The following is a 26,469-nucleotide window of genomic DNA, read 5'->3' on the forward strand; positions in this document are numbered from 1 at the left end:
TGTGCTGCACTGGGGCAGGGAGCTCTCAGATTCACGCTGCAGCCCCTAAAGACGATGGCAGAGGTGCTGTTTGGTGGTAAAAGTTACCAAATTGGCTCATTTCCCGTGTCCCCATCCCTTCCACAGCCTCCCCCAGGGCTCTCAGGCGCCCTCCCCTCAGCCTGAGGCGCTCCCCGGGCTGAGGGGGGTGGGAGGGGCCAGGCCGGGCCCCTCAGGGGCTGCTCCCCCCCCCTCCCGCGCTCCTCAGGGGCAGCCCAAGCCCCGCGCGGGGGGAGGGAGCCCTCTCCCCCCTCCCTGCGCGGCGGATGGCAGCGCCCTCACGCTCCTCTCCCTCCGCGCCAATCGCAGAGCGGCGGCGGCGTCACGTGCCGCGCTCCCCACTCGCTGCCCTTCGTCCCGTCAGCAGCCGCGGCGGGCCCCCCGCCCGCCTCTATGGTTCCGCGCGGGGGAACGAGCGCCCCCGCTGCCCGCGGCGGGGCCGACGGGAGGCGGGCGGACTATGCCCATTCCCGCGGCCGGGCGGGCGGCAGGAGGCGGCCGGGCTCGCGCCGGACCTGCCCTCGGCCCCGCGCCCCGCTCCCCTCGCTGCCGGCCCGCGGCCCCGCCGGGCACGCGGCGCCCTGAGGCGGCGGCGGGGCGGCGGCTGGGCTGAGGCGGCCCTCGGGAGGAGGAGGAGGAGGAGGAGGAAGAGGAGGAGGAGGAAGGCGGCCGGGCGGGGGCAGGAGGTGGGCGAGCGGCGGGGCCGGGGCGCTGAGGGGGCCGCGGGGAGGCAGCGGGCGCGGAGCGGGGCCCGCGCACCCCCCCCTCACCCCCCCCTTCCTCCTCCTCCTCCCCGGTTCCGGGCTGGGCCCCGCCGAGGCCGCGCGGCGCCGGGGCCCGGCCCCCGGGGGCAGCCCCGCAGCGGGCCCGGCGGGAGGGCGGCGGCGGCGGCGGGAGGGGGCCGGGGGGGCTGCGGCCCTGCCCCGGGGCTGCGCCGGCGGCTCCGCGGCCCGCTGGGTGCCGGGGGCGAGGCGGGGGCCTGGTGCCGGCCGGCAGCCGGGGGCCGGCTTCGTGGCCGCGTTGGGAGCCGGCGGGGCGGGCTGCGGGGCGCTCCGGGTCCTGCCCCCGCCGCGCGGCCCCCGCCTGCCCTCGCAGGTTTGTGCGTGCCCCAGCCTCCCCCGCATCCTGCCAGCGCTTTTTGTGAGGGATGGAGGAGCGCTCTCCGCTTTGCAGGCAGAACGCGGCGCTGCTTTGTTTTATTCACGTGTCTGCTTCCTGCTGGCACCGCTTCCCTCCTTCCCAGCCCTGCTTGGTCCTCAGCCCTCCCTCTCCCGCATACCTGGGCAGCGCTCCTCCGGGCACTGGCACTTTACTGGAAGAGGAATTAAGTGTAGGTTCTGCTCCTGGGCAGTGCCCAGCTGTTCACAAAGCCCTGCTCCAATGCTCAGAGCTCATCTTTGGGTTTTGCTTGGGCCACATCTACAGCAAGGGCAGCCCCCCTGAGAGACCAAGCCCAAAGGCGCAGTCCTGAGCTGCTGTTACCCTTCTGCTGGGAACGAGGAGGGGAGATGCAGTGGCAATGGTTCAATGGTTTTTGTCATTGGTGCAGCTGTCAGGCAAGAGGGATCAAGTGCTCTCAGGAAGTATTGAATGGGATGTATCTATAGTCAGTATCTATAGTCCAGATTATTTTTTCTTCATTTTTTTTCCACAATTCCATTTCCTTTACGGGAATGCCGGTTGTGGTTTGCTTTGTTGGTGGGCTCTGTCTGTTTGATGAGGTGCCTATTTTCAAAGTGTTCAGTAAGCTGTGCTGATAACTTTAAAGCATGATTTGAGGTTGTGTATGCACTCCTTCAATTTCTGTGTAAAAGCACACATTTTGCTTGCTGGATTGATTTGTGTTCTGTCTTAGAGGCACGTTGCAAAAAAAGCTGTGTGTTGCAAAGGCTTTCTTCCTCTTTTATTGCAACAAACCCAGCAACTTAGCAGAAGCAAGGAAGTAGCTGCTGTTTTTTCACCTGTAACTGTTCTGTGTATTGTTTTTGTTCGTTTGTTTGTTTCCTCCTCCTTGCCAGGGTTCTGCAGTGCTCCAGGAAGCAAGTGTTGAAGCAGGATGGGAAAAAGACGCTGTGTTCCTCCACTTGAGCCCAAGCTGGCAGCTGGCTGTTGTGGGGTAAAGAAGCCCAAGTTGTCTGGGAGCGGAACGCACAGTCATGGGAATCAGGCCACGACGGTACCAGGCTCCAGTTCAGGTCCTCTTCAGAACCACCAGCATACAGACGCAAACAATGGAAGGGAGAACGTATCTGACTTGACTTTGGGCCCAGGAAATTCCCCAATTACTCGAATGAATCCCACTTCAGGAGCTCTGAGCCCACTTACTCGGCCCAATGGAACTGCCAACAGCACCAAGAACCTGGTGGTGACAGCGGAGATGTGCTGCTACTGCTTTGATGTACTCTACTGTCATCTCTACGGTTTCCCTCAGCCACGACTTCCTCGATTTACCAATGACCCCTAGTGAGTAAATCCATCTCTGGGGGAAAGCAGAGAAACCAGCACCCAGAGCTCTGCTTTGGTTCAGGGCAGCGGTGGGGGGAAGAAGGGTTTCCATGGGGGAACAGGAAAACTGGCAGGGAGTTTTCCTGTAGAAGAAGGAAAGGGAAGGGGAGGAGGAAGGGGAAGTTCTTCTGCTTGGTCTACCAGAAACAAAAAGGATAGCTGTGAGTGCATGAAAGAGTAAAATTGCTCCGTTACATTTGTTGGAGATGATTGGAGCTCTGAAGAGCAGTGTTCAAGTGAGAACACCACTCTACAGAAGGAGAGCTAAGCAAATGTATGAGGAAGTGTGGTGCTTCTTCAGCTCGTGGCCTAATGTGTTGCATGAGACAGTCCGTGCTTTTGTCAGGGAGTGCAAACCTGCTTCGTGGTAATACTCTGCAGAAGTTGGCTCTCTGCTTTGCAACAGACTCCTCGCCCTGCAATTAACTGCACCTGCCTTCTGTAAAAGTGTGCTAGAAGAACAGACAAGAAACTGAAATCAGGCAGTTCTCAGAAAACAACAGAACAAAACGATTGATTTGAAGAGGGTTCAGCCTCTTAAGCTGGGCACTGGTGTTAATGGGACAGGGGAAGAGATGTTCTGCTGCTAGCAAAGCGGGAAGGGGGGCAAGTAAGAAGTTGAAGCAAGTTCCTGGCTGATCCTGAAACAACAGCTGAGCTAGTGAGAATTGGGCAAGGACGCCCGAGGGTGTTGGGTTGCCCAAGTTAATGGATTTACCAGGGAAGGGAACCAAACGCTTGCAAGGAGTTGAAGTGAAAATGTGACTGTTTTGGAGATGGTGCTAGCTGGACTATGCGGGGAGAAACAGAGAGCTGACTTTCAAGGACAATACCGAGATGAAGAAAGGAGGTGTGTATGAAAAGAAGTGAGGAGCAGGATGTATGAAAATGTTACCTGGCATCTTGCTGAGTGAGATTTAGCCATCCAATGTCTGTCTGAAAGTTGAATGTGTAAGTGTGGAAATGTTAACGTTGTTAAAATGTGTGGTGGGAGGATTGCATGGGGAAGATCAATGACAGACAGACCTTCTGATGCTCCTCTAGGGACCACCTCCAGAACAACACATAAAATACAAAGTTGTTTCCCTCTTTAATTTAAATTCATGAATTTTAAATGGATGCAAAGGAGTAATGGCTTAAGAAGGTCAAGGACTTTTTCCTTGTGTTGAATGTTTCCCCACCTTGCTGGCTGTCAGCAGTCGGATGTAGGCTGTGTATCGGTTATTATCCTGGCAGGATTATGGATTCATGTTCTGAATGCTGCTGTGAGCTAAGCTGTTTAACGTTGTAAATACAAGTGAATGGAGACATGCTCTGGACTGGAACACAGAATAGTTCCGGGGACTCTCTAGGCTGAAATATTTCTACCGACGCTTTTCAGGCCTAAACTAATTATGCTTCTTTTAGGAAATAATGCATTAGTTTATTATTTGGTTGCTTGAAATGTAAAGATTTTTTTTTGTTGTTCTTTAGTCAATAATAGAGATTATTCTTATATGGTTTCATTATTTTGGCGTCAAATCAAATGTCTAGCAGGATTTTGTTGCACTTCCTGTTGACTAGTTTCTAGAAAGGCCTAATTTCAGGAATGTTGGTTGGTTGAATTGCGTGTCCAACTTTGAAAAGTTAAAAACTGTTTGTTGGGCATTTCTGTGCTGATAATTAAAAAAAAAAAATAATAATTCCAAAGCAAGACCAGCTCCTTCTTTTTCTTCCCCATCTGGTCAAACGCCTGCCTGAATTTTGTTGTGTTTCGGCATCCATGCTGTTGGTCATAGCACGTAGCTGCTTGTACCCCAGGGAAAGGCGTGGGTTTGCTCTCAGGTAGAGCAGCACATGGGGATGATTTGTCACACTTGAGCTGGTAAGGTAATGAACTTCAAGCCAAATGTTACTCTCATGTGTGAGAGTAAGCAAAGTGAAAATACATAGGTAATTTGTACTGTTGTCTTTTGTAACATTATAAATGTCGATGTAAGAGATGCTTGAACAAAACAGATATATACCAGAAGTCTCTCAGGAGGGACAGAGGCAGATGCTGGAAGGAACAGAAAGATTCCCAGGCTTCTCCTGACCTAATTCTCAGATAGCTTATTTTTTTCAGTTGTTGTTAAACCCTAAAGATAGTAGTAGTGATGGCCAGGATCCCGCATAAACAGCGTGATAATGTAAAAGCTACAGGGCTATGGCTTGAAAACCACCCTGAATTCCAGTTACCAGCTTGAGAGGATGTGCACGTGGACAGCAGTCTTGACGATCATTGTGGAGCTGATAGCATGGTGCCTGCAGAGCGGAGGGCCTCATGCATGTCTTAACCATGAGGTTCACAAACCAGTATAGAAGTGGTAAGATTCTGAGTTACCCCTAAATTAACTTGGTAATTGAAGAAAACAGTACCTTTGCTATTCACATTACTGAAAAAATGACAATATTGAACCTGTGTGACATGCAGGTATTGAACTGGTTACTTCTGCTGTTTTAGTACAGCAGTCTGGTGGGTTTATTCAGTAGTAGTAGTAGTTTAACTGATACTAAAACTATACAGTGCAAGCTTCTAATTGCCATGTAAGACAACAAACACCCTATACAATCTGTACCGTAACTTTTTTTCCCTAGTATAAGCGAATGCTGGTATGAACAAATCATGTTTTGCTGCTTTAAATGCCCCTTGCAGTTGCAGCTGGAGAAGCTAGCTTTTAGTTGCTGGGGCTCGCCTATGCTCAGCCATGCAAGCTCTGATCAGACCCAGGGAGGATGTTGTGGCTGCAGGGAAATGGTTGCCAGCAGCTCACCAGGATATGACTGCAGAGTATTGGGAAGTGGTCTTGGGTGAATGTGGGCAAAAGATTATCGTGACTTGTCTTAAGGCATAAGGGAAATGCACTTTTCTGGGAGAGTCTATGGAACGATTGCCCTATTGTCAGCTGGACTTGTAATTTGCTAAGTGAATTTATTCCTGAGATAAAGCAGCAACATCTCTTCTACAGTGAAAAACTTTAATAGGGAATTTTTATGTACTTGTATGAAATCTTACACCTTTTTTATGCCTCAGTTGTTATGACCACATTCAAAAATGTTACAAATGAGATCTTTTAAAATATGACAGCCTTCTGAATGCAATTATCCTGTCCTTTCTGGTAATACCTCTTCTATTATAGATGCAGGAAGCTGTGTCACAGCTCAGTGGAAACTTTTTTTTTTTTTTTTTGTAAGGGGAAAGAGGTGAATTGGAAATGTGAACCTGTAAGATGAATCCAAGAAGAGAAGGAACTTACCTAGATTTGTATTCTATCAGTAGGGCTTTTCATTTTCTCCCTTCCCTTTTCTATCTGGGCAAAGTAATGGTTCCAAAACTTTAATTAGATTAAGCTATTTTTTCACTGAGCTTGTGACAGTAATGCTTCTCAGAAATCTCCTTTGTACATTTAGTATCTTTTTTTGGTAAGCTTTCCAATGTGTTTTCATACGCTCTGTTTCTGTTTTCTCCTTCAACATATGGTAGCTAGATGAGAATGTAAAGGGATGATATCCTGAAAGTGCCTCGAAGTGGTGCTGGAAAACTAGGACAGTAAATCCTCTGTCTTGGTCAAGGAGCCGTAAGGTGGCTGGTAGTTGCTGAAGAATGTTTCTGCTTCCTCTGTGGGCAAAGCACTGCACAATTACCACTGACAGACTGGTCGCTATTTTGGGTGGCACTGCTGCCATTGGTCACAGCTGGTAACTAGATCCTGAGCACTGGATTTATGCGGTGATCCAGTCTTGTAATTCCTGCGTAGCTCTGGGGAACATCACTGGGCACTGCTTTGTCACTGCAATGCCGATGATGTTCTGATTACGTAGGCATAAGAAGCTCTGCTGCCTGCGTTTGAGGAACCGTCCGTTCTCTGTGCTGATGTTGCTGTCTGAACAGAACCTCTTGGTGTTGTTGTTAATGTTTACTGCAAAAATGCATTGCTTACACGGGCTTCAGGAATTTGAAGAAAGTGATTGCCTCTGCTCTGATGTAGAATCAGTCCTGTCTTCACGTTTTAGAACTTTCGCCACTATTTAATTTCAGAACGTGACTTTCTTAACGCCGTGTGTTTTCTATCGTATTATTTATCTCTTAAAGTTCCATAGAAATCCCCAGACTGATGTTTGCTGTCACTAATGACCAGCTTTCTCATTTATGTCTGGGTTCGAAGTGACGGCTTCTTCCATTCAGTACTCTGTAATCCAAAAAAGGAAGATCAATTACCCTGTTTTTATAATTAGATCAGCATCAGCAGTTGCCTTGCACAATTTTCCAGATGTTCAGACATTTTTTGTGGAGCTGCAGCCACCATTGTCTTTTCTTTACTGTTTTTCTCCACAGCTGTTTGCAATTTCACTCACTTCTTTAAAAATGAACTTTTTGCCCTTAATATTTGCTATCTTCTTCATCTGGTTATCTCTCCACAGAGCTCACTTGAATACTGTTTTTCTGAGCCTCGTGTTTTCTTGGGACTTAATTGTGACTTTTGGCTTAAAAGACTGAAATCAGCCTGCTGAATTTGAGAATCTAGTGTTATGCCTGTAAATTTATGGGAAATGCCAATCTGTGTGATGTTTAAGTAGGAAGGGTATAGTGATTTGGATGTGCGTTCAACAGGAGAGAATCTATGGAAATGTAAATCAAATGTAGGGTAAGCAGAAGGAGATGTGAACGTAAGCTGAGTGCTAGGGATGGACCCAGAAGTTGGATCCTCATGGAAATAACGGTAAAAAAACAGGCTTGCTTTTTACACATTTAGAAGAAGAAGAAGGGGAGAAAAAAAAAAAAAAAAACAACTAACTTTTATTGCAAACCTGAATAATAGGTGGTTTGTAGAATGCTTAGGGGGGTCTTTCAGATTCCAAAGTACTACAAATAAGGAATCTCTTTTGGCTGTATTAATTTCAGTTGTCATATAAGCTATTGGACGCTGCTGAGTGAGGTCATGATTCACGGAGGTGATGAGTAGGGTCAGATAACTGTATTACTCATCAGAAAGCAGTGCAGACTGGCAAGGAGGGTGCTGCTGGAGACATTGCAGAGTACTGGTGGAGAGAAGGAAGTATGCTGAAAAGGTGTGAGGAGGAATGTTGTTTATTACCATTTGGGAGTGTGTGTTTTTTTTTATTATTGTTAGATGGCAGGTGCAAAGATGTGCCTGTTGGGTTTTACCAGAGAGAAGGAGAGAAAGCAAGTGTGTGCATACGTGCTCTCTTAGACCTTATTGGTCTCTCCTTAACCAAGAAATATCTCTAGAGACTACAGCATTTTTCTTTTTTTGTCTTTTCAGTCCACTCTTTGTGACGTGGAAGACGGGGCGAGACAAGCGGCTTCGTGGCTGCATCGGGACCTTTTCAGCCATGAATCTTCACTCAGGACTCAGGGAATACACATTAACCAGGTAACTGTGTTGAAAATGAAATAAATCTGAACTTACTTTAATTTGCTGAGGATCTGTAAGGGTTGAAGGTTAAGATATTTTGTTGGACTGACGTAGTTAAATGTAATATGCTTCACGGTAAGATAAACACGGGAATTGTGTGACAGGGTGAGGCAATGTGTTGGGATTTAGCAGAACATATTTGTGACGAGTGAATTTGATGTTTTAAAGCTAATGTTGGGTTTGTCTTGCGTCCTAGCAGTGTTGACATCTTATGTAGCACGTAACTTCTCTCCAGCCGCAGTAAGTGGAGGGCAGTGTCAGGAAGCTTGTACAAATGTTTGCATGTTACAGTTCACTAGATTAGGAGTAGATGGAAATCACTTTCTCTGCAGTAGCAAATATAATCAAGGAGGCCTAATCAACTAGGGAATAACTGAGCATCCGACAGTTTCATCAGGCGCTTGTCTCAGGCAATGTATCTTCTCTTCCCCTAGTGCACTTAAGGACAGCCGATTTCCACCCCTGACCCGCGAGGAGCTGCCCAAACTCTTCTGCTCTGTCTCCCTCCTCACTAACTTTGAGGATGCCAGTGACTACCTGGACTGGGAGGTGAGAACAGGTGCATTTGGAACTCTGCATCACTCGTTCCGTTTGGGTTCGGGTTAGTACATAGTGATGTGTCTCATTCGTTACCAGGGGGTATGGGTAGTCAAGCTGGGAACAGCAAAAATGGGGCTGGGAAACAAGAAGGGAGGAAGGTGATGGGCTAACAGTACAGTTTTGGCGGAGGGGGGATCTTGTCAACGAGACAAGAAAGTGTTTAATGGATTTGGTCCAATAGGAGATAGGTTTAGATGTGTATATGTAAACCTGTGTAAATCCTGGGAAGTGTTTTGACACTGTAAATACAAACTGGGAGTAAAAAGTAGTTAAGACTACGGATAATTTTAGGATGTTATACACAGAGGTGTACTTAGTTCAAGGAAGGTTTAGTAGACTTTGTGGTTGGGCTAAGTTAGGCGTGACTCTCGTTTAGGGATCCTTGTCTGGCTGGACCAGCATAAGAGATGGAAAATGTCAGACTTCAAAGAAGACATACGTCAGGAGAAGTGGCAGGGAGACTCTGGGAAAGGTGGCAGAGGTTCCTTTATGCTGCTGCTTGTGAGACCTGTCTGGCCAGGACAGAGCGGGGAAGAGAATGTCTTTCATCCAGGTGAAAGGCAAACTGGCCAGTGACAGAGAAGTACACAGGGTTGCGGGAATGACAAATCAATCATGAACGTAGTCATAGCAAACGCCTCTTATTCGGCTGTTCATTTCCATCTATAGGTTGGGATCCATGGGATCAGAATAGAGTTCATCAATGAGAAAGGTGTCAAACGCACAGCCACATATTTACCTGAGGTTGCTAAGGAACAAGGTGGGTTTGAGATGACAGCTAACCACATCAGTATGTTGTGTCACAGAATTGGGTAACATAAATCTGTGGATTTTGGGTTTGGATTGTAATGCTTTCCTCATAGTAGTGCCATGGATCCACCAGACTTAATCTGGATAACTGACACCTGATACAGCTGCTGTTGGGTCTTCATCTGGCCTGTCTCATCCCACATCTATGCCCAGCTGTATCGTAGTGTAAAAAAATGTTTTAGGGCTTAAGAAATAGAGGATCTCAAACTATGGATCTTCCAGCTTCATTTAGCATTGCGTCTTTCCTCTTCTATGTTTCTCCCACCAACTAGGATAACTGCAGGCTGCACAGCACCAACAGGAGAGTCCCTTTCCTCCTCATTGTTGCTAAAGTAGCATCCTCCAGATGAGGGCAGGAAACAGGGCCCCTCTGGAGCACACTTCCCATTCAAATATAGTAGCGGTCACCATGGTAACTTCTCAAAATATTGCCTCCTTTCCTCCACCTAGCAGAGTGGAGTGGTCGCATCCTCCTGGCTCTGGGGCAAAAGACTAAGGTAGGAATTTTAACTCTGATCTCTCACATAGCAGTGCACTGTGCTATCACTAGAGCATCAGGCTGATCCCAATTTGTCTATGTAAAGCTAAGTATTACCTTATTTTGAGACTTAAAGAGCTAAAACTGAGTGGCACGTGATGAAACAGTTTGGGGTCCCTGCAGTAACAGCAATGCACGGACCTTTGTAATAAGAAGAGAGGTCAAACAGAAAATGAAATTTCTGTTTTATAGACCACTGCAGTTTCAGTATGAGCTAAAAGGGGTTAGCATGTGCAGGCAGTGTGCATGCAAAAGGCCATTTTGTCCAGTTCAGCACTGGTATCTCTAAAGCTCAGTTTCCTGTATAGTTTGCTTCTCTAAAGGCCTTTTAATGCATCTCCTCTCCTCTTGAAACATCGTTTTTATGCTGAAAATCATCCCTTGCTTTTATTTTTCAATAGACTGGGATCAGATCCAGACCATAGACTCCTTACTCAGGAAAGGTGGCTTTAAGGCTCCCATTACCAATGATTTTAGGAAAACGATTAAGCTCACCAGGTAAGGTGATGTATTTGTTGTCTTATATTTTATAGTGTTTTGTGGATAATTTAAGGTGTTTGTGCTTGGTGTATGTCTTCATGCTCCTGTCACGTGCTAGGCGTAGGCTGAAGGGCAAACACATAAATTCCATGTGTTAGGCGGGTAACGTGTTCAGTCTATGCAGGATCGAAGCGAGAAGTGTAACTGTCTTTTAATATAATCATCCACATGAAAGATCAAATGAAGCAGAACACCCGAAAGTTTAAATGGCTTATTGTTCTGTATGTTTAAAACGGACTTCCTTTTCTCAGTGTGCTGATCTGTGGATCATGGTGACAGCTGTCTTAAAACCAAGCCATTCTCAGATATGGCTGCTTTTCAGAATTTGCTTTTCTATACCCCTAGCTATCCCATTGGTTTCGATTCTCTTTGTTAGTTTAAAAGAAACACCCTAATGTATCAGGTTGTTCCCTGCCTCTGGAGACAGGTTTTCATTAAAATCAGGTGTAATACAGACTTAGTGCAATTCACTTTGAAGTTACCTCTTGCGTAGTATGCTTATAAGCACCTCTGGGAATCTCTGGTCTCTCAGAAGGGACTTCACATTTTGTGAATTCTGATTCGATAACATGGTCTAAGTCACACATATGCTATAACAAACCTCCTCTTACCCAACTCTCTGTCATCTGCTTTCACCAGCCTTTCAAGTATGAAGATCTCCTGAAAAGCAAATAGTACTTAAATACTGGTTATATAGTCTCTGAAATGCTGAGTTTTCAGCTTCCAGCAAGCTCATGTCCTTTTTTTTTTCCTCCCCGTTCCACAGGAAGTAGATAAAAAGAATACAAATTAATCAGTTGTTTCCCATATGCCACTTCAGGAGTCCTCTTAATTGTGGTTGCCTTGAATAGGGCTCAACTTTTGGGACACCAAAGCTAAATCAAGCTTAGAAGTTTACTTACCCAAACTCTCACATGAGGCGATGGCAAACGAAGTACCTTTTGAAGTTAGTGGGGGCCTCTTTGCCATTGTTAGCTGTGATCCAGAAGCTGATGTAGGATCAATGGCATTTGCCGAGCCCAAACTGCGCGGTCTGCTCACGGTCCGTGTTCTGCTGCTGTGTCCGCAGGTACCGCAGTGAGAAGGTGACAATCAGTTACGCGGAATACATGGCCTCCCGTCAGCATTGTTTCCAGAACGGCACTCTTCATGCCCCCCCCCTCTACAATCATTACTCCTGACACACGGCTGCATGACCAGTCCCACCCCCCAGTTGCTGCCAACGGCTACGACATCATTGGGGCGGATGCCTCCTCTTCCTGGTCCAGTTACTTCTATTACTGCACCATTTTATGATGCTAGCTTCCGTTGCCAAGTCTGCCTTCCAGCTGACCTGGGGGGAAGATGAGAGCATGACAGAACTTCTGGGGCCCAAGCCTTATCTCAGCCTTCCCTCCGCGTGGGGGTTCAGTTGGATCGGGGCTCCATGCCTATGAACTGTCGCGAGGTGCAGAAGACCTCTAGGAGTGAAAGTGCCACTTGAGACTGGTCTGTTCTTGTGCGTGACCGACACTCCAGAACCTCGAGCTGTTGGTTATGGAACCCCCCAGATCAAGTAGGAGCATTCCCCTGGCAGCCTGGGCAACGGAGTCCAACAAAACATTTTTTAGGTTCTTTTTAATTTTTTTAACCTCTGGTATCTGTTGTGTACCAAGAGCTGATTGCAGTCCCCACACATCATATGGGGAGGGTTGAACATCTGGATAGCACCCCATCCTCACGGACAGAAAACAGTTCAAGGTGTGAAAAACCTTTGGATGGTATTGCAGATGAATCCAATATTTAAATAAACCCTAGAAGGCTGTAATTCTCAGATTCCACCATAGGTTGAATTCTCTAGAACTCCTTTTGGTTAACTGTTTTTTGGGTTTTTAGACAGTGCTTTGTAATGTAGCCTGCTATGAAATAGAATTCTGTTAAGCCTCTAGGAGAGCAAAATGTGGTGCTGTGCATGCGAAGGACAAGGTGCTAGAGTATACCCTGGACAGTCTTCTCTGTTACTACCAAGTTTTGTGTTGAAACGTTTGTAACAGAGCCTGATTGGATTAGGGATGGGGAGGGGATTGCAAGGAATTGACTGTAGTCATACGAGAGAGACAAGTGACTGAAATTTGTTTAATTTAAGAAAACAGTCTCGGGGACCTTCCTTTTGATAGGACAGCCACTTTCTCTAGTGTGACTTCTGATCGTGAGAATTGTCAGTGTTCTAGTTTATAGCAGGCCTGGGGAATAAAACTGTGTAGTTTGGTAAGCTACCTTATACAGCTTTTCCATTACCACATCAAGGCAGTGAGTGAGGAAAACGTATACTGCCCAAACTGTATGGAACTCGTGCACTCTGTACTTCTCCTATCACTGAGGACTGCAAGAAGTACTGCAGGAGGAAGGTATGTTATCCAGTTATTTCTGCAGCCTCTTTGAGGGACGCCCTCTCAGTGAGGTCACTGGACTACAAAATGTATTTTTTTCCAAATTCCTGGAGGGTTAGCAATGATGAGGAGAGAAGATACAAGTGCATAGCAGAGTAGTGGCTGTTTGGCTGCATATATCTTTAAAGTTTGCTTATGTGTGGTAATGATGACTTTTTAAATTGGCTGGTTTTCCAAGCCTGAAATTCTCTCCTGGCGTGGCAGGGAATAGGGCTGGTAGAAAGCTCAGAACTGCATGCTGCTGCTCCTGGTCCTAGAGAAGCAAACAGGACGGTGCAGTTTTGCCTGGTGGTGGTTTCGTGTTCTCCTGCTGCTGGAGGAGAGACGTGAGGGAAAGGAGGGGGTCCTAATCTGGATAACTGTGCAATATCGACCCAGCTTTCCTCCTGTACTGGGTCATTCTTCTAAGTTGCCACTTTTCCCTTGTGATGTTGTTGAAAAGCAATCGAAGATTAAGGGATTGTTTCATGATTTCCTGCTGCTGAGAATAAATCGGTCTTGTTACAAACTTGAGTGGTTTGTAATTACTCTCCCAGGTGCCCTGCAGTGATGGGGGAGGGTGGGGTCAGCTCTGGACATACCATTCACCTTTCAGCTGTCAAACAGTATGATACATAGGGCTACACCCATTACTGTTCAAGTGTTCTATGTTAGAATTTAATTTCTAAAAGGTTTAAAAAGAGCAAAAAAAAATGGTGCTAAAACTTCACCCCTGAGCACGCTCAGTGAGACTGGTCATGCAGGCATTTAGTGCCGGGCTTCTCAACTATTGTTTCTTTTTCAACTGTTTGCCCTGTTCTGTGTCTTCAGCAGTGTATAGTGTTTTCCTGATTTAATTTTATTTGAATAGGGGATGACTAAGGGGTGGGGTGGGGAGGGTTAGCTGTCATTTTTAAAGAACAGAATTTTACGAATGAGTGACTTGGTTGGTTTGAGCTTGAAGCGGGCTAGATGGTTTGGGACTGAGGAAGCCTTATCCTCTCCCACTTCCATTTCCCTGCTCAGTCTGTTTAAAAAAAATAAAAACACAAAAAAACAAAAACACCTCTAAATATGTACTGTGTTCTTGTCTTGCTGCAGTGAGGAGAGAAGCTAGTAAATCAGAACCACTGGTCTGCTGCCTAAGAAACGGGCCCTCTCAGCTTTAGTTCCATAAGGGTCCAGCTCTAAAATCAGTCAAAAAAAAAAAAAAAAAAAAGTGTGTCGATAGTTAAATTAGCTCACAAAAAATGTATGACAAGGACAGGTGGTCTCAGGAAATAATCCCATTTCTAGATCATTACATGGCAGCTATGCATAAGGATGAAAGAAGTGAACTAGAAACAAAATGTACTCTGGCCTCAAGATGGAGGCCACAAAACCCAGCGATTTAATAATTTTTTTCTGGGGTTACTTTGCTGGGACGGCATGTTAGAAATACTCCTCAAAGCAATTGTCACCTGGTTTGATCTGGATTTATCTCATCCTTAGAAGCAAGTGCCTTTTGGTCTAGAAGGGCTTATTCTCATGATAACCACAGCTGAGAAATAATCTCACTGCAAGTATGAATTGTCTTTGTTTTACAGTAAATACAGAAGAATGTCTTTGATCACTGGAGTCTGTCAGTGTTGGAATGTTTCCACTGTGAGGTTCTTAATTTTTTTTTCATTATGTTCAACTGTCAATCTCAACTGAGATCACTTCAGTTTGGGAAGGTTTTATGGTCAAAGTATGACAATATCTACAATTTATAAGAAAAATCTGTAAGAAATCTAAAAGTTCATTTTAACCTTTGCACAGGATAATTTGTTTTCATAGTATACTAACGAACATCTGCAATCTTCACTGACTATTAGTGCTGTTTTCTGTTTGTATTTTGGAAACTACATGTTGTTTTGTTTTGGGTTATTTTTGGTTAATTTATTTCCTCAAAGCAGGAGACCTCTTTTGACCTTCAGTGCAGAGATGTCAGACCAATTATTTGTATTACACTTGGTTGCCTCCTACCTATATAATAACTTCTGAGTGTAAATAATTGAACTCTATCCTCTAATGAAGTATTGTAGAGAATAAATCATAATGGAAAAAAGATTATTTGTACTGTCCTCTTTGTATGGTTTCTCACAGCATTTATGGGACATGATGAAATCTTTCTCATCTAGCAAGCTGAATAATATGCTATCTGTACAAACACCAAGCCGCCCTCCAAATGCTGTTATACGTTCAGGACAAGGGAGGTTGCTAAAAAATGAAATGGTAGCTGCCTGGAAGCATAAAAATAATCATGGCAGGCTCACTGTAAGAAAGTAAAGAGACATAGGAAAATTAAAAATAAAATTTAAATATTTTCATTAATATAGCATTATTCACGATACAGCAAAATCTTTGTATCCTCAGATAAAGTTCACTTGGCAATAACTCCACTCATTGTCACGATGGTGAAATATATACAGCACAGGCAAGTTGAATTCTTTAGCATTCTACAAATCCTGGATTTCTAAATCTGACTTGGTTTTGGTCTTTTAAAATGAACTAGTGAAAAAAGATTATCTGTACTTTACAGGTTGTTGTCTTCAAGTGATCTTCAAAATAAAAAATAAAATTAAAAAGAAAAACACATTTCTAGTTTCTTATTAAGTATTTTAATGGCTGCTTTGGGACAAGATAACTGATTTGAGACGCACGTTTTGTTGCACATTCCATACGTTTTCAGGCTATTGGTCATTTCTGTCGTATGGCAGACGTGTAGTTAAAGCTCCTACAGTTCACCTTTGTGGTTCTTGGAAAATGCAGTCCTGGGTAGCAGTGAAGAATAGATTAAGACCAGCAACATAAATATATACCCTAACAAGGAGCAGAGTTTTGACTTAAATATGCCCAAGAAACTTAGTGACTTCAGGGCAACTTCAAAGCATAAAATTAGATTTCCTTGGAAGATTTAAGTTAGTGCAAAAATGTATTTTCCTTAATTATACTTCTGATACTAGTAAAGATAAATTTCTTATGCACTACAAGTGTTGGGTTAAGAAGGAATCTGTAGCTAGCATGATTTCCAGGTGACTTGCAAATTTTGAAGTCAACCATAAAACTAACATCCGCAGTTGTGTGCCCAGATATGCTATCAATTATATCATCTCAGCTTGTTAACTAGAATACAGTGATTTATTTTCGTATATATTTTTAATGGCATCTGTGTTTTTCCTTCCTTCATTTTTTGGGGGGTTCACATTTAATCAGTCAGACATCAAATCTTTGTCCAGTGTCTTTCATCAGAGATTCTGGTGCGCATGCTGCTTTCTGTGACTGTAGTAACACTCAGCAGCTCCCTGTGAAGATGAGGTCAGGCAGAAGCGTGTGCTTCATTCTGGAAACAAATTGCAGAAAGGTTAGGAGAAAGTTCTGTAAGATATTTCAAATGAACAACACGTGAGTATTTTTATTCCAAACATAAATTATATGGGGGAGAGCAGGAACAGAATTTATATTAAGAGCTATCTAATTGTGATGGAGAAATGCCACATCTCAAAGATAAAAATTAAAGCCAGGACCTTCCCATCTTTCCCATGTGACTCGATAAACTGTATTAATATGTATACTGAGCTATGTATTGTGAGTATTGCTCTCAAACTGACTTATGGTACATAGAGCAGAAACATTCGTGAACCATTTTTGCCACAATCCAGGAAAAGATAAGCTGTGAATATGTTTGCTGATCACTCTCGACACTGAAAACCTGGAAGACCTTTGTTACATTTTCCTTAAAACAAGTATGTAATGCTACAAACTGACAGGTATCCAGATTGTTGATCTGTCATTGTTTTTCTTTTTGTAGTTAGTGAGGCCACTTTTTTTAACGGATTAATTCTGGCATTATACAACCAGTTGACAGCGTGTTTAGATATCATTATATATGTATTTAAAAAATGTAACAAATCATGCAAAAGACAGTTTTGCATTCAGAAGCTTATCATCATCATATTATTGGGTATCAATACAATTTTGTATTCCTTATGTATTAGATGTATTTATTATATTATATATAATATTAAAAGGAGTAAAAAATTAAGGTGAAATTATGTGAAAAAGTAAACTTGTTTAGTTATACTTTAAAAACACGTTAAAAAAACAAACGTGTAAATCTTGTGCAATAATGACTATGATAGCAGCTGTCATTCTAAGCAGGTGATGTTATCTCCACAATGATTTTGATACTCTAGCACATTAGAAATATTGATGACAATGAGATTAAGGTTTTAATATCCTAATCTTATCACTGCTAATAAATCAAAAGCTTTTCTTAAAAAAAAAAAAAAAAAGTTAGGGGCATTGACACGTCACGCTAAATAGCAAATTATGGGTACAAAGCTTAAAAAATAGCTAGGAAGATGAGCTTTATTTTGCTGTTGAGTCAGAAGGAAAGATTGCAGAATACAGTTAAACTGACAATGGAACATCTGTGTTCCAAGTTCTTCCCACATTTTACCTCACAGAGATATTTAGCTAAACTTGTTTTGCTTTGATTGGTAAAGATCTGTATTCATGTAGTTAGTTGTTACTGGGTGTTTTCAAATTGAGGAAATTAAGAAATTACCATGGTAAGTCTATCTAACAAACCACTGTCTCATATCCTACCTCCAGCAACAGTCAGTACTTTCTGCACTGGAATATGCAATAGCAGGCTCACAATAAACAAGATTTGTTCAACCTTTTTTTTTTTTTTTTTTTACTCAGTTCATTTTTAGGATGTGGTTGGTCACCATGCCTGAAACTTCTTGAAGTCATTCACTTTGTTTTAATCTAGTGCATCTTACTTTTTATGTACATTTTTCAATTTATTTTATAAATGTTAAAACAGGCAGCAAGAGTAGGTGAGGAAGAAGCCATTACTTTTAAAAAATAAAGAAGCCTGGTACTCTGTTATGCTTGGTTAGTTGCAGAGGCTGAACGGTATGTACCGTGCATTTCTTTAAGTGCATTTTTTAAATTATAAAAAAAAAAAAAAAAAAAGCCAGGGGAGTAGAGGAGAATCAGGTTCCATTCAGGAATGTTCTTATTTGTCTAACTCTTGAGACCTTAACCAAACACATCCGTGACAATGAACCTTTATCTTCTATGACAGCCTCTTTAGCTGTACCTTTAAACTCTTCAAGTATCTGGCTTTCCCTTAATGGTTTTAGTTTTCATATACTTAAGTAGACCAGATCCTTGGGGAAACACAAAGGTGAAATTCATAACCTATACTTCTGCAAGCTACCTACTGTTCTGAGGACCACGATGTTCTGAGTAGATGGGTGATTAAGAAGCCGTTGGGATTCCAAGTGATTTTAAATGCTTCTTTCCTCAGTCTGGCATGGATTTCCTTATTTTCTTGTAAACGTAATAGAAATTGTCCAATTTGCCAGATGTTCCCTGAGATATTTTTGTTCTATTGTCCTCATTGTACCACTTAGGAAATTTCTATCAGTTTCTCTGCCATGCTCGAATATTCTGTTAGCAAATATTAAAGATCAATGATTTGATCCCGTAAATATTCTTACAGTTTACACTTAACTTGTTCCTTTTCGCAGCACGCAAGAAGCAGTTCACCTGGCATGGCTGCAAGTTCACAAGAACAGGAGTGGTTTCAGGATCAAGTCTCCAACAGCCTGATTTTGCCTTTCTTTAAGGGCACAGGACAACGTTGTAAGGGCTGGTAAGATGATTACTTTAAGTCTTAAGCCTTCATGTGAGCTCTCTAGGGAAAGTACCACTTGATTATTTTGTTGGCGGCCTTCCCATGACTAGCGTCAGGAGAAACGTTATTTCCAGCCTCGTTATCATTTTTGAGGTCTATAGACTAGTTCTGGGTGGTCTGAAGACAGTGACCTCCCACCCAAAGTGTGCTATCAATTCTCCTTCCTCCCAAACTCGGGTGTATTTGACACCGACCCAGAGAGAAATTCTGGAGTGGGCAGCCTTCCTAAGGAGCTGTTTTGCTACACTTTTCCTGATGTCGCTGAAGCCAAACAGAGGCGCCTGCAGCTCCTGGCTTCACAGCGCTGCGGGCTGAGGGGGCTGAAGGCGCAGCTGCCGCCTCGCTGGGCAAACACACCCCGCTGCACTGTCCCTAAGGCAGGGCCCCGCGCAGTTTGGAGCTCTCGGGTTATTTCCTAACCGCGAGCACAGGGGCTCACCGCCCCCTCAGCCGGGCCCGCCCCGCCGCGGCTCTCCCTTCCGCTGCTCAGGGCTTCCGTTGCCGGCAGCCGGGCGATGGCGGCGGGCGGCGCAGACCCGCGCACGGCCGATGTGGAGGAGGACGCCTCGCAGCTCGTCTTCCCCAAGGGTGGGCGCCCGGCCGGGGAGGGACGGGAAGGAGGGAGGCGGTGAGGGGGGAGGCGAGCCCCCGGCTGTGAATTTTATTGTATTTTTTTCAGGAAATTATCCTGTGTAAACCCACCCCAGAGCTGTATTTACTGCTTAAGGTCCGGGGGAGTGGTGTGTGTGTGTGTGGGGGAATATCGTCCTGAAAGAGTTTTTTTTTCCCCACATGATTTTAATCTAAAATCTCCTCCTTGGCCGTGCTCAGCAAAGGTTGCCAGAGCCTTTCGAGCCCTGCCCTGCCGCTGGGGGCTCTCGTGAAAGGGTGCTAAGGGTGCCCTGGGGTGGATGCCCCCCCTGGTTTTCTGATAGGACTAAATTTTACCGGGTCGATAAACGTTTCAAGCTCTTTAAAAATGTTCAGCAGTGTTCCCATTTCCTTTCAAAACTCCTTAGAGGTCCCTCCAAGACCGTAGGTGTCACTCGTGAATAATACACTTCAACGTACTTCATGCCCAAGCCAAGTCACACGTCGCTTAAGTTCTGCCAAAAGTAGGTGAAAAAAAAACATGTTGCATAAGTGTGACAAACCAGGAGGCCGTGGCTGCAGAAGTAAAATGTGTAATCAAAAAGACAAACACATTGGGTAGTCATGCAAAATGGTGTAATTTTAATCTATATTTATACCTACATATTTCAGAAATTCTGTCTAATCATTGACAAAAGGGTTTGCACGATTACAGCGAAGCACGCTGTTATTTCCTTATTTTCTAAAACTCAGTTACATGCAAAACTCCCTTTAATGGACTTTTTAATCCATGGTTTACCTGTTTTTATGCTGGTGTTCATTTATTCAAATGCAGAATTTGAAACTGCGGAAACTCTTCTAAATTCAGAAGTGCACATGCTTCTTGAGCATCGTAAGCAACAGAATGAGAGTGCAGAAGATGAGCAGGAGCTTTCTGAAGTCTTCATGAAAACTTTGAATTACACAGCACGTTTCAGCCGCTTCAAAAACCGTGAAACCATTGCCAGTGTTCGTAGGTGAGTGGAAGAATTAGGATATAATACTATATTGGTGAATTTGAAATGTAATGTTGTTTTATGTAAGTACAGTTTAGTGGTGCCTACTGATTTGGACTCATATAAATTTGAATATTGTCATTCTGGAAAGGCACGATCTTTTATCATAATTCTTCATGTAGAAATGTACTTGGTCTCGGTCCTGCCTTTTGAACTGCTTTGATAGCAGATTGACAGCAGATTTCAGTAAATGGAAGGCTTTTCTAGGCTATTTGTAGAGTAATTCTAGGGGAAGTAGGGCTTCCCATGGTGGTGATTTTTTTTCCTGTTAAATTATGTAATGTCTTTCTTAATGGAAAATAAACAACAACAACATCACAAAGCATGCTTATGGCACTGAATTCAAAAAACCTTGAATTCAGTGCCATAAGCATGGTAGTTCTTTGTTATCTGTTTGGTTTGTATTATGCTTCTTTATATTTCTGTCTTGTAATTTCACCAAGTTGTTGTCGTCCTTTACAGTTTGCTACTCCAGAAAAAGCTCCATAAGTTTGAATTGGCGTGTTTGGCTAACTTGTGTCCTGAGACAGCTGAGGAAGCCAAAGCTTTGATTCCTAGGTGAGCATTTATGTATTGCAAAAGGACTGGTTTATACTTTCCTGTGATCTAAAGGTTGCTATGGACAGACACCTTCTTTTCAATATGGCTCTGTTGATGGGGAAGCTTTCTGTCTTGAGTTGTTATTCACCTATTCGTTGATCTGACAGAGAAGCAAACTTTTTAAGTATCCCTAAAGCACTTGAGATAAAATTTACTGGAATGAGTCAATGGCTCAAATTGTGGTTCTCAGCCCACTTAGCTATGTATGTTTTGTTTGTCTGTTTCTGTTGGAGCAAACAACAGAGCATTCCTATGAACTGTTCTGTAATGTACAGGTGGGACAGAAACTTCTTTCAGTATCGTATTTTGATTTGTTACCTCATGGCCTCAGAAAGAGGAGGAAATCAAACACTCATCTGAACTGTTTTCTTCCTCGTATGCTAAGATTTCACAGAATAATAGAATCTTTCAGGTTAGAAAAGACCCAAAAGATCAAGTCCAATCATCTACCTAACTACCAAGTCCACCACTAAACCATGTCCCTAAGTGCTGCATCCACGTTTCTTAAATACCTCCAGGGAAAGAGACCCCATCACTTCCCTGGGCAGCCCATTCCAATGCCTAACCACCCCTTCTGGGAAGAAATTATTCTGAATATCCCATCTAAACCTCCCTTGGTGCAACTTGAGGCTCTTTCCTTGCGTTCTTCATAGTAAGTCTGTAATGGCTGATGAGCTTGAGGCTACGTGGGCTTCATTTAGATGTCTGTTCAAGCCAGCACCTGGGTTGCCTTTTTGATACAATGATTTGAAATCATTCAGCAGAAGGTTCTGGGAAGGATGCAGTTCTCTCACCTACAGAGAGGGCATTGCGTGGGTATCTGAAATTAATACAGAGGGTAGCAGGGAGGCTACTTCCAAAACCTTTAATAAACCCTCATTGGTTTTTATCTTGCAGCCTGGAGGGCCGATTTGAAGATGAGGAATTACAGCAGATTCTTGACGACATTCAGACTAAACGCAGCTTCCAGTACTAAGTTAACCCTCGATCCTTCCGCGTAAAGCAGAAAAATCTGAGAGCTTTGATTGTTTCTCAGCCCTCTGCACCAATCCAGCTCCCGGGCTGAGTGAGGGAGCTGTGGATGAAGGGTACTCCAGCACCAGCACGTGCAGGTGCTCTCGAACTGGGGATGTGTTTAGTCCTCTTGGTTTGTTCCATGTGTGTTTGGTTAAGGACTGCTGTATTGTGAGGGCCAAAGCACCTGAAAAGTCTTGGTGGCTCAAGAATTTGGTTCTTCCATGCCCCTCTCCCTGGTTTGGGATTGTTCTACATGTTTCTGCTTTTTAGCAGAAATGTAGATGTGACTTTTTTTTTTTTTTTTTGTGACCTTCCAAAAGAGATGGGGACGCTACTTCTTGACTCGTGGAGACCTGACTCTTGGAAGATTGAGGGATGGGCAGTCAGCTTCTGTTGTTTTTTAATCGTTCAATTGGGAGGGTGGAATTTCACAGCTTCCCTGATTTTGTATTGCTGTTCAGTGTAAATTAAAAGATGTTTCTAATGAACGGCCTGTGCTTTATGAACGGGAGATGGCGCGTCCTGGTTTTATTACGAGGGCCTTTTTAATAAACGGTAGCTTGGAAGGAGAAAAAAACTCTCGGGGGGGGGGAGCCGCGCTGACGGGAGGGAAAAAGGAAGATGGCGGCGGCGCCCCTGCTGACAGGGCGCAGAGCGCGGCCCGGGTCATGGCTGCGCGCCGGGAGCCCCGCCCCCGCCGCAGTGCGCACGCGCGCGCCGCTTGGCGCCTCCACCCGCGCGGGGAAGGAGCCCGTGGGCGGGGCGGCCGGCTTCCGGCACGTCCGGCAGCGCCGCGCATGCGCGGCCGCCGCGGCCTCTCGCGCCGCCGTGCGTCTTGACGTAGCGCGCGTGCACCGCCCCCGGCGCTGGTGGGGGCAGGAAGATGGCGGCGGGCCGCGGAGGGGGCGCGTGAGGCGGCGGCGGGACGGGGCCGGGCCGGGACGGACGGGAGAGCGCCGGGACGGGACGGGACGGGACCGGGAGGGACGGGACGGGACGGACGCGACGCCGGCGGGACGGTGAGTGCGGCTCGGGGGCGGGCCGGCGGCGGCGGCGCCCAGCGGCTGGGAGCGCGGCTCTTCCGCCATGTTTAGGCCGCGGCCCAGGCGCGGGGAAGGGGCCGAGCCCCCGGGAGTGGCGCTGAGGGCGGCGGGCAGGGACGGGCAGGGCCGGGCAGGGCCGCGCCGGGCAGCGCCCCGCGGGTACGGGGGGTTTAGGGGCCTGCTGCCGGGCCCGGGGGTAGTGGCTGGGCCTCTCCCGCCTGCTGCCCGGCCTCCGCCCCGCGCCGCGCGTGGCTCTCCCGGGCCTGCCGCTCCTCGGTTCCTCCTCCTGTCCCCTTTTTTTTTTTTCTCTAGACAAAGCTGTTTCTTCCTCTGCTTCGGGTTTGAGGCTTGGGGCCAGGCTGGGGCTGCTTGGAGGCGGGAGTTAGGGAGCTCAGGCCTCTGTGGGCTGCGTACAGCCCCATGTGGCAGGCACTTTGTGGCTCTGGAAGGGGAGGGTCGGTTTGGTAAGCGTGTGGTGGCACACTCGATCAGTAATTTGCCAGTCCGAATAAGTAGTAAACGTAGGTGACCTCTTGAAGTAATTGCCAAACACTGCTTCTCTTTTTTCAACCAGAGACAACTCGCTAAACTTTGTGCCTTCTTGAAAGTGGGTGTTAATTCTCTCTTGCTTACTGTTAGATTCTTTTTTTATGATTAGATATTTGTATGCCTTGAAATACAATATTTTGCGGTATTGATAGTCATTTGAGCGCGTCTGTTTGTCTTACAAAACTTGTCATAGGTAAGTAGTTCTGTACTCTGCTGGTTTTGTACCTCGTGAGATTCTTAATCACCGTTTTTGAGCAGCAGTTGGGAATCTGTTTTTCTGTGTAGCTGTTTGTCCCTCATTCTTACTGTAACCCGTGTTTATGCTTTTATACTTTTTCTAAGTCAGAAATGCTTCTGTGCTTCCTGTAAGAAAGGTGCTACCACATCCACCTCTGTCAGAAAGCTTACAGTATGTAGACAATACTGTATCAAGATACTTGGAGTTCCTTCCTCCTGAATTATTTGTCAGTAAAATTGACTTTTAATTCTAAGCAGTTTGCTACAGTGTTCTCGTATCATTTGGATTATAATAAGAAATAAAATATTTTTTTAAAATCTAGTTCTTATCATCTTATTCAGTTATGCTATAGTATTTCTAAGGGGAAGCTCTGAAACTGTGATGAAAATACATTTTATTTAAGCATACTCAGCTTAGTAAGAACAACTTGTTGTGTCTTTTGATTGATTTGCTGTTAGCATTTTTGGATTTCCCTGCCCATCTGCTCCACACTTTAGAAGCTGGACTTGACTTAACCTGCGGGCATTTGATCGTTTCAGAAGTTGATGGAATTAACCAGATTAAGAGCATCAATTTTGAGGAAAAAAAAAACACACTGACAGATCACAGAGGGGCATCTCTTCGAGCTGCACAGAATGTTGTGTGAAAATAACTAGTGGACGTTTGTCGTGGAGCCGTAGGATGGGTTGGGTTGCAAGGGACCTCAAAGCCCACCTGGCTCCAGCCCCCTGCCCTGGGCAGGGCCCCCTGTCCCCAGCCTCATCCAGCCTGGCCTTGGGCACTGCCAGGGATGGGGCAGCCACAGCTTCTCTGGGCAGCCTGGGCCAGTATCTAAATATCATTTAATCTGATAAGAAACTCTTAGAGTTGCTAAAACATTTTAATTGTAGTATCTGACACTAAAATTTTCCCTCGGTTACATGAAGTGTTGGTTCTTCACTGGATCCTTGCTCTTTCAAGTTGTAAAAGAATGTCAGCCAAAAAGCAGCAGTAAACAATGCTGTGTTTAAAAATGGGGAATTGGAAAACTTCTCATCTTTTTTTTTTTTTGTTGTTCCTGTTAGCAGCAGATCAGCACAGGAAGTAATAACGTGATCATAAATTAAACTTGAAATGTAGGTAGTTTTTGACAGCAAAAAGAGGCTTTGATCAAAGGAGATGAGAAAGTTTGTTTTGTTTCCATCCCTGGCAGATGTCTTAGCCTTCTGAGTGATGTGGAAAAAAAAACAGGGAGAATACTTGGTTGTGTAGGGACATGAAAAGAATACAGCTTAACTTTTCACCGAGATAGTTCGGAGCAAAATACTTCACTTGTTGCATCTGCTAGCTGCAGGGTTGATATCTCGGGAATTTCTGTAGTTTGTTCATTAAAACTGAAACAGAAAATAGTTAGGATCTTGCCCAAATGTTACTCTAGCTTGTATTTTCAGGAAGCTAGTCATATCTTTGTGCAGGAATATTCTAAAAAACAAGTTGGCAAACTGTAGTGTCTGTGAATTTTCCCAAGTTTGTTGTTGATTTGCCATGTTTTTCTTGCTGTTATCGTATCATTTTGTTAATGGGAATTTGATATAAAGTAAAAACACAGGTGTGCAGTTTGGCATGGTTAATGAAAAAAATTCATTGACAACTAAACTGCAGTTAAAGAGAATATTGTTAGAGCTTAATAATGGGGCGAGGATATGGTGAAGATCTTCCAAAAGACTAAAACCTTAACATTGCTGAAATTTTCTTCTCTTACCTAGAGAATCTGTGAAAGTAAGAGCAGAGAAGTAGACTTCTGGTAACTAAGCAGTTCTTGGTTTTGTGTTACTCACTTCACTTCAGCGTTGAGAACCCACAGTCCCAGGCTTTTAGAATGATACCAAATGTACCCGCAGTCCCTTCTTGCCCACTGGTGTTCAGAAAGACACTTGCTGGAATGCCATTTCTGGTTCAACCTGCTCTCCGCATTCTGGCTGGGTGGACCAGTCACTCTGTTGTGAAACTTGAAATGGGATACCAAGCATGTACTTACCAGGAAAAAAAGCAAGCCAGTTTCTCTTGTGCGGTATTACTTTTGATAACACCTTTGGTATAAAGACACTGTGTGCACTGTGATGGGAAGTACTGATTAAAATAGCTTTTCGTTTTGCGGTAGGGTAATATAAATTGACGTTTATAGTGGGGAAAGGTAAGGCCTGAGTGTGCTTAAGCATAGTAGGAGTTTGCATTTTTGTGGAGGTTGTGATTAGAGACATTGTCAAGTCTTCTAGCCCTTCCTTGCTGTTTTTTTTCCTATTTTTTTTTTTTTATAATTTCGAGTTTCTTGCTTTTGTCTAAAGGGGACTTGGTCTTCAGGGAAAAAAAGAAAAACAAAACACTAATCACCATGCCCAGACAGTTGTACCTCTGAATGGCTTAAGCATAAGTCTGGACGTACGACTTGAAACCTATGAAGTTTGTTATTACCAAGTTCACAGAATCAGAATATTTTGGGTTGGAAGGGACCTCAAAGTCCAGTTGGTTCCAGCCCACTGTCCCCAGCTGCACCCAGCCTGGTCTTGGGTACTGCCAGGGATGGGGCACCCACAGCATCTTGAGGCAGCCTGGGCCAGTGCCTCACTGTCCTCAGAGGGAAGAATTTATTTCATAAATCTGACCTAAACCTACCCCTTTTAGTTTAAATCCATTACTCCTTGTCCTATCACTGTGCCCCTTCTCAAAGAGTCCCTCCCCAGCTCTCCTGCAGCCCCCTTTAGGCACT

The 26,469-nt window shown here is 44.8% G+C and overlaps 3 protein-coding genes and 1 long non-coding RNA gene across 11 annotated transcripts in view; 3 read left to right on the forward strand and 1 right to left on the reverse strand.

Moving 5' to 3' along the window:
* The first annotated feature begins 521 nt into the window (after positions 1-521).
* Positions 522-14,987, forward strand: AMMECR1L (AMMECR1 like). 4 transcript variants are annotated; one of them, XM_084529846.1, is made up of 7 exons: positions 522-725; positions 2,058-2,502; positions 7,848-7,958; positions 8,435-8,549; positions 9,270-9,360; positions 10,350-10,446; positions 11,558-14,987. In XM_084529846.1, exons 2-7 carry the CDS (start codon positions 2,096-2,098, stop codon positions 11,667-11,669), a joined length of 933 nt encoding a protein of 310 aa, XP_084385972.1. In that variant the 5' UTR covers positions 522-725; positions 2,058-2,095; the 3' UTR covers positions 11,670-14,987. The 4 variants fall into 4 exon arrangements, with proteins under 4 accessions (XP_084385972.1, XP_084385974.1, XP_084385975.1 ...); XM_084529848.1 differs by lacking the exon at positions 522-725 and adding an exon at positions 981-1,134; XM_084529849.1 differs by lacking the exon at positions 522-725 and adding an exon at positions 1,168-1,369.
* LOC311441573 lies at positions 13,793-18,994 on the reverse strand. The gene is made up of 2 exons (XR_014696080.1): positions 18,155-18,994; positions 13,793-16,260 (listed from the first exon to the last, which is right to left on the reverse strand). It is a non-coding gene; the product is annotated as an uncharacterized lncRNA (long non-coding RNA).
* On the forward strand, positions 18,761-22,381 carry POLR2D (RNA polymerase II subunit D). Its single transcript, XM_084529852.1, has 4 exons — positions 18,761-19,218; positions 20,057-20,237; positions 20,739-20,834; positions 21,774-22,381. Exons 1-4 carry the CDS (start codon positions 19,146-19,148, stop codon positions 21,850-21,852), a joined length of 429 nt encoding a protein of 142 aa, XP_084385978.1. The 5' UTR covers positions 18,761-19,145; the 3' UTR covers positions 21,853-22,381.
* Positions 22,382-22,834: 453 nt separating this feature from the next.
* Positions 22,835-26,469, forward strand: part of WDR33 (WD repeat domain 33) — a 67,174-nt gene continuing 63,539 nt past the window's right edge. For all 5 annotated transcript variants that reach the window (XR_014696081.1, XM_084529858.1, XM_084529856.1 and 2 more), the window contains exon 1: positions 22,835-22,912. The gene's annotated coding sequence lies outside the window, so the exon portion shown is untranslated. The remainder of the gene's footprint in view (positions 22,913-26,469) is intronic.

This window comes from Aythya ferina (assembly GCF_964211825.1).
Source record: "Aythya ferina genome assembly, chromosome: 9".
NCBI lineage: Eukaryota > Metazoa > Chordata > Aves > Anseriformes > Anatidae > Aythya > Aythya ferina.

What these genes read in the sequence shown, in the direction of transcription:
- POLR2D (XM_084529852.1), top strand. Translation starts at nt 19,146, where the DNA reads ATGGCGGCGGGCGGCGCAGACCCGCGCACGGCCGATGTGGAGGAGGAC. An exon ending in ACCATTGCCAGTGTTCGTAG is followed by an intron (nt 20,238 to 20,738) that starts GTGAGTGGAAGA and finishes CGTCCTTTACAG; the next exon opens with TTTGCTACTCCAGAAAAAGC. An exon ending in GCCAAAGCTTTGATTCCTAG is followed by an intron (nt 20,835 to 21,773) that starts GTGAGCATTTAT and finishes TTTATCTTGCAG; the next exon opens with CCTGGAGGGCCGATTTGAAG.
- AMMECR1L (XM_084529846.1), top strand. Translation starts at nt 2,096, where the DNA reads ATGGGAAAAAGACGCTGTGTTCCTCCACTTGAGCCCAAGCTGGCAGCT. An exon ending in GTGACTACCTGGACTGGGAG is followed by an intron (nt 8,550 to 9,269) that starts GTGAGAACAGGT and finishes TTCCATCTATAG; the next exon opens with GTTGGGATCCATGGGATCAG. An exon ending in AAAACGATTAAGCTCACCAG is followed by an intron (nt 10,447 to 11,557) that starts GTAAGGTGATGT and finishes CTGTGTCCGCAG; the next exon opens with GTACCGCAGTGAGAAGGTGA.